The sequence below is a fragment of the Aplysia californica genome, unplaced genomic scaffold (assembly GCF_000002075.1).
Source record: "Aplysia californica isolate F4 #8 unplaced genomic scaffold, AplCal3.0 scaffold00837, whole genome shotgun sequence".
In the NCBI taxonomy this organism is placed as follows: Eukaryota; Metazoa; Mollusca; class Gastropoda; order Aplysiida; family Aplysiidae; genus Aplysia; species Aplysia californica.
The window spans coordinates 280,080-288,372 of NW_004798107.1; the positions used below are offsets into that span (position 1 = coordinate 280,080).

General features: G+C 41.1%; 1 protein-coding gene across 1 annotated transcript; it reads right to left on the bottom strand.

Moving 5' to 3' along the window:
• Nucleotides 1–3,420: 3,420 nt before the first annotated feature.
• LOC101860612 (dual specificity protein phosphatase 3) lies at nucleotides 3,421–7,928 on the bottom strand. Its single transcript, XM_005109984.3, has 4 exons — nucleotides 7,809–7,928; nucleotides 6,488–6,704; nucleotides 5,529–5,752; nucleotides 3,421–3,994 (listed from the first exon to the last, which is right to left on the bottom strand). The coding sequence occupies exons 2-4, from the start codon at nucleotides 6,673–6,675 to the stop codon at nucleotides 3,789–3,791; spliced, it is 618 nt and encodes a 205-aa protein (XP_005110041.1). The 5' UTR covers nucleotides 6,676–6,704; nucleotides 7,809–7,928; the 3' UTR covers nucleotides 3,421–3,788.
• Between the last annotated feature and the right edge of the window lie 365 nt (nucleotides 7,929–8,293).

The window sequence follows — 8,293 nt, forward strand, 5'->3', positions numbered from 1 at the left end:
GGGTTGATACAGTCAGTGGCACTGCCCCGGGGGGTTGATACAGTCAGTGGCACTGCCCCGGGGGGTTGATACAGTCAGTGGCACTGCCCCGGGGGGTTGATACAGTCAGGGCTGGCCAGGATTTGCTTCCACGAAGAGGAAGAGGCAAAAGTTATCCGGTCAGGTCAATATCTACAAACTACATGTATTGTACCGTGCCCAGGTTATGGTCGGTACAACACTGGTATACAAAGTTCTTCACCGTCCACTAAGTCAAAGGACAATGTTGAACCTCCAGTAAGAGAAACACCGGTGCCAATAACTCACAAATGTTGGCAAATAAACAACAGCAATGAGAAACAACAGCAATGAGAAAACACCAAGGTACGACATTTTCACTTTCAACCTCATTTTGCTGTCTATACAACAACAACAACAACAAAATTCTGAAAAAAAATTACGGAAAAAAAAAATTAATAAAAAAAATCCAGGTTTGCCGAAGACATCCTGATGCCCCATAAAATACAAGTACCAAATGACAGCCAGGAAAGATCGCTGGTACGTTACAGCAGAACCTTCAGCAATCTATAACAAAGTAACATAATACATGTAATAATAAATTGTGTAACAGAGAAATCCCCCACAGTAAAAGATAACAAATGAGGAAATGGCTACTTTCTCCACTTCACGGAACAGGTAAAACAAAAGTTTTGTAGACAAAAATGTATCAAAATAAAATATTACAATAATGTGCAATAGCGTACCCGTAACTGAAAAAGAAGGGGGATGTACCAGATGTACTTGTGACGTATCGAGAACTTGCAACACAGAAAAGTCATAGTAGAGAACTCTTCATATTATTTCTAGGAAAACAAACGGATCGATCTATCCAATAATTTTGCATCTGCGCAAATGCCCCAAGATGCAGCACGTCCAAGCCATGGCAAATGACATATATATATATACATGTAATACATCATGTGTATATACACATGTATTTATGTGAGGTATCGAGGTGAGATCAGGCGCTCGTCAAAACAATGAAATCAAAGAAATTGACTTTTTTTCCATCCATTCGACAATTTTCATCCTTTTTTTGTTTGTTTTGTTTTGGACTTGCCATCTCGTTCGTTCACCGACAAGCACATTCCTACATGGTGTCACGTGAATCCACACACAGGGAAACAATGTGGCAGTTCTAGTTGTAGTAGAGGTTTTACGGCGCTCACAACTGTATAAGGTCATATGAGCGCCAAGGGGTGGATGTTTTAGTAGAGGTTTTACGGCGCTCACAACTGCATAAGGTCATATGAGCGCCAAGGGGTGGATGTCAACAGAGAAGTCCTTACAGGGAATCAGACTTACTCTGCTCACCTCTCTAGCTTCAACAGCATGAAGTCTGCTTCGACTATCAAGGCACCCCAGAAATAGCAGGTCACAAGAGAGTGACAAACATACAAAAAAGTACATGTAGAGGAAAATAACAATAGTAAAGATTAGGACAGAAAAAGAAGCAGTTCTTCGTATGCAGTTCCGGCACAGTTATGAGTATGACATTGATGAATCAGCCCATTTACAACTCTACTGTGCATAAGAGCAGGTAAATATTCGCCCTTTGGGAATGGCATAAGACAACTTCAGCCAGTAGCACTGCCCCGGGGGGGGGGGGTAACAATCTGTCAGATGAGGAGACCAATGTCTGTGTTTTCTGGAGTGAAAGGACGGTAGACAACCCATCAGTGGTAGACATCAGTGGTAGACAACACGTCAGTGGTAGACATCAGTGGTAGACAACACGTCAGTGGTAGACATCAGTGGTAGACAACACGTCAGTGGTAGACATCAGTGGTAAACATCAGTGGTAGACAACACGTCAGTGGTAGACATCAGTGGTAGAGAACACGTCAGTGGTAGACAACACATCAGTGGTAGACAACACGTCAGTGGTAGACAACACATCAGTGGTAGACAACACATCAGTGGTAGACAACACGTCAGTGGTAGACAACAGTGGTAGACAACAGTGGTAGACAACAGTGGTAGACAACCCGTCAGGGGTCTTTGAGACTTCCAACAATCTACCGTCGAGCCTGCTCTAACAGCCACCTGTACAAACGGCCCCCTGTATAAGACAATCACCTGTACAAGACAATCACCTGTACAAACGGCCAACTGTATAAGACAATCACCTGTACAAACGACCACCTGTATAAGACAATCACCTGTACAAACGGCCACTGTATAAGACAATCAACTGTACAAACGACCACCTGTATAAGACAATCACCTGTACAAACGACCACCTGTATAAGACAATCACCTGTACAAGACACCTATATAAGACAATCACCTGTCCAAACGACCACCTGTATAAGACAATCACCTGTACAAGACACCTATATAAGACAATCACCTGTACAAACGACCACTTGTATCAGACAACTGCCTGTACAAACGACCACCTGTATAAGACAATCACCTGTACAAGACAATCACCTGTACAAGACACCTGCATAAGACAATCACCTGTACTGACGGCTACTTCCCATCCCACCTTGCGTATGTTTTACAATATCTCCCCGACACTGGGTGACCGTCTTTGACAATTTCGACTCTCGTCTGAAACAAAGATTTCCACAATTCCTTTTCCCAACCACTCACATTCAGACCACAATATCTGTGGCACACAAGCGAACCCGCAGTTCAAAACCTAAATAAACATGATGATCTCTCCCGGTGTTTCTTTATACTTTTCACAGTCTCGGTCTTCCTCTGCTACTGTCTCCTTCTTGAACGGGCTCTACCCTTTAGACGCACCTATATATGTCCAACGAACGTCCCTCCGTATCTGAGTACGTTCACACTTCAATGTAATAGGAAAAGTTGCTGATATGAATTATGTCTAAGACACAGCGCAGAAGCAAACATACCTACAGTCAAACACGAGTAACGAGTAATTCGTCAGGGACTGGAAATAGTGTTCGAAATGTTCGTAAATCGTCATGCTCGTGAAAGACGCAAATACAAAGACATTAAATAGAGAAAAAAGCAAAGGAGGTAAAAAAAGAACATTAAAACAATTAACGTGGTTAGCTCCCTTGTTGAGCGTGTTGGCGGTGTGAAAGCAAGAAGAAGAATGAAAGCGGAAAGAGGGAAATCTCACGTGTGTGCACAGCCCACTCCTAGATCTACCTCATTCCTTTCCTCTTATTTTACTGGCTTACAGAAAGTTATGCCTGTTGCCATTCGCATCGCGTGCGTCCCACAGCATGACTGCACACGCGGCGAGCCAATCATGCGGAGCGGTCAGCATCACTACCCAGCCCCCGGCCCCTCCCCCCCCTCCCTCCAGCCTCTGGTGGTGAGACAAGGACCACGTTTTGGCTGTAACAATAACAAAGAAACACCTACCCGTGAACAGAAAGGCTGTAAAGCCGGGTCTATACGTGAAAATGCCAAGTGGATTTGTTCGAGATTTGAGTGATGCGTGTTCCGAGTGTTCTGGAACTCAGTGAAATCAACACAAAGAAAACATCGAGACTGAAACGGGACCGAGCATTATGTTCGAGATACCCGAGAATTCATGATTTTCGAGTTCGAGATTTGTGGACTCTACTGTATTTGCCTGGACAAGAGCAGCCATTTTTAAACAATCCAGGGTGATCTCTATAGTCTACAGTGATACATGGCACTTTCATAAGCTGCTGAGTATTATTTGTTCAGTACAGCAGAGGAAAGTTTTCAGTTGTCCAACTTGACTCAGTGAAACGACAGACAAAGTCTTTCAGTCACGTCGTCTCTCCTCACATCTACGTGGCCACTTGGTCCGGACAGAAGATCTCATCGTTGAGGCGCACAAGCTCCTTGAGAAATCCCTCATTGGGGAAGATCTCTCTCTTTGCTCGGACCGTCTGCACCGCCTCCATCAGTCCCAGATTTCTCTTTAGCATGAGGAACGCCAGAACGACAGACGCCGATCTGGACACACCCTGCTGGCAGTGCACGTACACCACACCTGGACACAGAGAGAGAGAGAGAGAGAGAGAGAGAGAAACATATTAAAGATATAGAGAGAGACAGGCAGAAGCTGGATAAATAGAGCAAGACATACAAAAACTAAATATAGAACAAGACATACAAAAACTGAAGATATAGAGAGACGAACATATCAAATATAACATGTATTTCAATCACTCTTTTTCAATGACGAAGGCTGATGTCTAAATATAGTGCAGTCGTTAGGCACTTTGCTGTTGCATGCAGGAAACCTGAGTTCGACAAAGTTTTATCAAGTAACTGTCTTTCTGCTGGGATGTTGTATCCTCCTCAGCCCGGGTGGGCCCTGACAGACAGGGTCAGAAGTCTGCCTTCTAAAGGATCTAAATTGTGTCAATGGGGGAGTAAGAACACACTTTAAATAATAAAAAAAACAAATTTTAAATAATAAACAAAACAAATTTTAAAAAACGAGTAAAGTGCTGCATTTAAATAATTCTTTTTAAAAGCTATTTGTATTAGTTGCTTTAGTGTAAAAATCAGCAATGAGTTAGGGACATTTACTACATCCAATACAATGACAGTATCTAAGCTGTATTATCTACTCTTTAAAAGATCAGAACAGTCTAGCATGCACCTACCAAAATCGGTGGGATCTGGAAATCTTTTGTTATCTAAATGTATGAATTTTGCCATGTTCACGGTTTACATTAAACAGAAAGAACATAATCTATTATCTATTTGTGGTGGCTGAATTTTGCTATCCAAAAGGCTTTTTAATGGCTGCATCGATCGACATGCGGTTTTCGCCAAAAAATTCTTTAAAATATTCTCCAGATCATGACGCCCTTGGTTTTTTAAAGTTTTGAGACAGTTGTACTCCAAAAAGCTAAATTTTTTTTTTCGCAGATCGCTTTTGTTGGCCGACGCTTCTGTTTCTGTAATTTTAGAAAATCCGGAAGTGATATTTCGCGAGGCGCATTTTGTTTTAAGAGTTTTGATCTAGACCTTCTCATTTTTTGCATCTCTCAAGATTTATTTCCCCATTCCAGTAGAGTGTAAATATAGTAGGCCAATGACTTTTAGTTTATATTAAAGCACCGATCATCCCTTTCATTGAAAGGGGGCCTAGCTAGTAATATATATAATATGTATTTTTGAAAACAATGTGGACCTGAGAATCAGTTCTATACGGGCATCATGTTTCGGTGTATGACTGTATATGTGTTAGAACGTACAGTATACCACGGATAGCTCGAATTCGTCAGGACCGGCCTCGGTAGTTCGAGGGATATCTTACTTCATCACAACAGAAGAAAAAAACAAAACATGATGCCCCAAAAAGTGTCAGATCCCCGGTCAGTGAAGCTGTACACTGAACAAACATTTTCCATGACAGATCTAGGAAGAATAAAGACAGGGATGGGTGCAGCAAAGCCCAGTTCCTACATTATACTCCATGCACACAAAAATCATACCAACTTTCTATTCCTCCATTTCACAGACTCACACACTTACATACAACTTCCCTTCACCAGAACCTGAGTACTCACCCTTATTACTGAGAGCGTCTTCAATAAACTCTGCGGCCGGTGAGAGATATGGAGTCAGTTTGAATGATATAACATCCATGGCCGGGATCCCGTGGAACTGTATGTTGTACCAGTCATAGTACACAGAATCTGTATTGACTTGGTTAAACTTTGGGCCCATGCTCACATTGACAACGTGGGTGACGCCGATCTGCTGAAGCTTCTCCGGCTCTTTGGCCATCCGGCTGAGATGGAAAGAGAAAGGAAAGCAGTTAAAATACTGTCTAAGACGGTCACTCAATGTCGGGAGAAAATAGGCTTAAATTACAGAAGGGCTATGAAGGACGGTGGAGAAAACAGTTGGATGGGTGACCCGTTGACCGGTTGAGATTCACAGATTCAAATCTCAAACTGCGTCAGGAGAGACAGGGAGATAAAACAAATCATTCGGCTCAAAGAGAGATTTAATTTAATTGTACAGAAACTGCCACAGTTCTATATTTTGCATTCTTTTCTTTTTTTCCAGAAAAAAAAAATTATTCTCATCTTTTCCATGATGTAAGTAAATTCTGTGTGTATGATGGACACACCAAATCAAGCCAAGATGTTGGCATATAATATAGGCATAGAAATGACATGGATTGGACATACTCTCAGGAAGTCAGGCGGCTGCATAACAGAGAAAGTTTTGGATTGGAACCCACAGGGCAAGAGATCAAGGGGAAGACCTCGTGGAACCTGGAGAAGAATCACAGAAATCAATGTACAAGAAAGTGGGAGGACATGGAATAACATCAAGAGGCTAGCCCAGGATAGAGGAAGGTGGAGGGTGTTTGTCCGTGGCCTATACACCCTGGTGCAGGTGAGAAAGGCAATAATGATGATGATGATAGAAATGACAAAACCGTCAGAGAGGGATTTCATCTAAAAGTATATATATAAATTACACATTTTCAAAGCTGAATCCAACAGTCACTTACCCATTCCCTATAAATATCCCGGGGTACACCTCATCACACGGGTTCTTCGGCTCCATTGGGAACTGGAACAAGGAAAAGCTCCCAGGAGGCACCGCCTTGACCTTCTTAGAGCTGGCGTCATCGTTGGAGCTCTGTAAGAATTCCTTCACCTCAAAAAACAACTTCAAGTTCACCGGGGTCTGAGTCATGGCTCAACTTTTGTCGCACCAACTGTTTCCTGACAAAATGCGGAAAAATGAGAACGAATCATAAGATAATTGGAAAAAAACAAAAAAAGGTTAAGAAATATCTTCATATATTTTGTCAATTTATGCATAACTTAATTTCTAGTCCAATTTCTCCTCTATGGCCACCCATTGTGGAGAAGAAAATGGCTGTCTTAGAGATCAGGGGCGTCTTATACACAGTGTAAATAACATAAATCATAAATGCAAGGATATTGGGAAGTTTGTACAGGTGATTGTCTTTACAGGCGGCCGTTAGAGCAAAGGTCGATTTATTCCAACCGGCCCATCAGTAGCTATAGAGATTCTGCAGAGCAGTAAACACACAGAAAAAGGCAATTGAAGTCTGTGTCAAGGCATTTCAGAGTTTATATTTTAGATTTACGACGCAATGTGTTTTTAATAAACTCATCAATATCGCCCTTTTCCCCATTGAATACAGACATTTTGGAATTTCTCTCTCTACAAGATGATGAGAATGTTATACTTTAGATTACTTGTACAAGTACTTACCATACACTCAAAATATAAAAATTATAAATATTCTTTCACATCATCTGCTCCTACTCCTAGTGGTCATCATGATGAAGATATTAAAAGAATAGACCTAGCATTCCTAAAGTCTAAAGTGTAAGCTTGACAAGTAGATACGGTAGTGAAACGACAAAAAATTTCTTAAAACTAGATCTAGGTAGCAGACTACTGAGCAGAAAGAACTTATAGGGACTCTAACGTAGCGAACTGTAATTCAGTTAAATATAGATCTATCAGATTATAATTAGATCTAAAATCTAATATCTAGGCCTAGAACCTCATCTAGAATCTAGATCTAGATCTAGATCTAGATCTATACAAAAACGGAGGGCTCATGCTCAGTCTCAGTCAACAAGAAAGTATTCATTTCCTTGTAATTACTTGTAGATTAGTAGTCGTACTAGATCTAGATCTAGATCTAGATCTAGATCTAGATCTATCAACAAACGCAGCGAGGTGGATCATGTGGAATTTCTTAGATCATAGTAATCATAGTATCTCTTGATCAAAATGCAATATAATTAGAATCTAGGGTTTTATTGGCTTCTAAAGAACTCACACACCTTAGATGAAGAATTCAGCGTGCTTGTTTACAAAGTACAGCGTCTCTCTCAACTGACGTTGTCAAGTTAACTGTTTACATTTTTATACTTTTCAAAACAAACCGGTGACTGGTCGTCTGTTCTAAATATAGAGCTCCAGTCAGTCAATACGGTGTCGCAGTAATAAAGTCTCCCATTTCCTGGAGACTCCATACCAGGAACAGGACATGAGGCAACACCAAGCCTTATAAGGCAGTGTACCAAACAGGTTAAGGTAATCACTTTGGCATAACAATAGGATGTCCTTATATGTACACTGTGTCCTTCAGATCGATGTCCCTTGTACTTTGTTAGATAACCAAGGTGGAAACAAGAGAAAACCAGATTGATCAAGAAACGTGAAAGAGACCGGTGAGGTCCATAGAATCTGTTTAATATATACCATAAATCTACCTGTTTAACAAATAAATATATATATATTATACAAGTATATATATATAAAGAGA

Coding starts and splice junctions, on each gene's coding strand:
- LOC101860612 (XM_005109984.3), bottom strand. CDS start 6,675: ATGACTCAGACCCCGGTGAACTTGAAGTTGTTTTTTGAGGTGAAGGAA. Junction 5,753..6,487: donor GGGATATTTATAGGGAATGG/GTAAGTGACTGT, acceptor TTTCCATCTCAG/CCGGATGGCCAAAGAGCCGG. Junction 3,995..5,528: donor AGACGCTCTCAGTAATAAGG/GTGAGTACTCAG, acceptor CTCTGTGTCCAG/GTGTGGTGTACGTGCACTGC.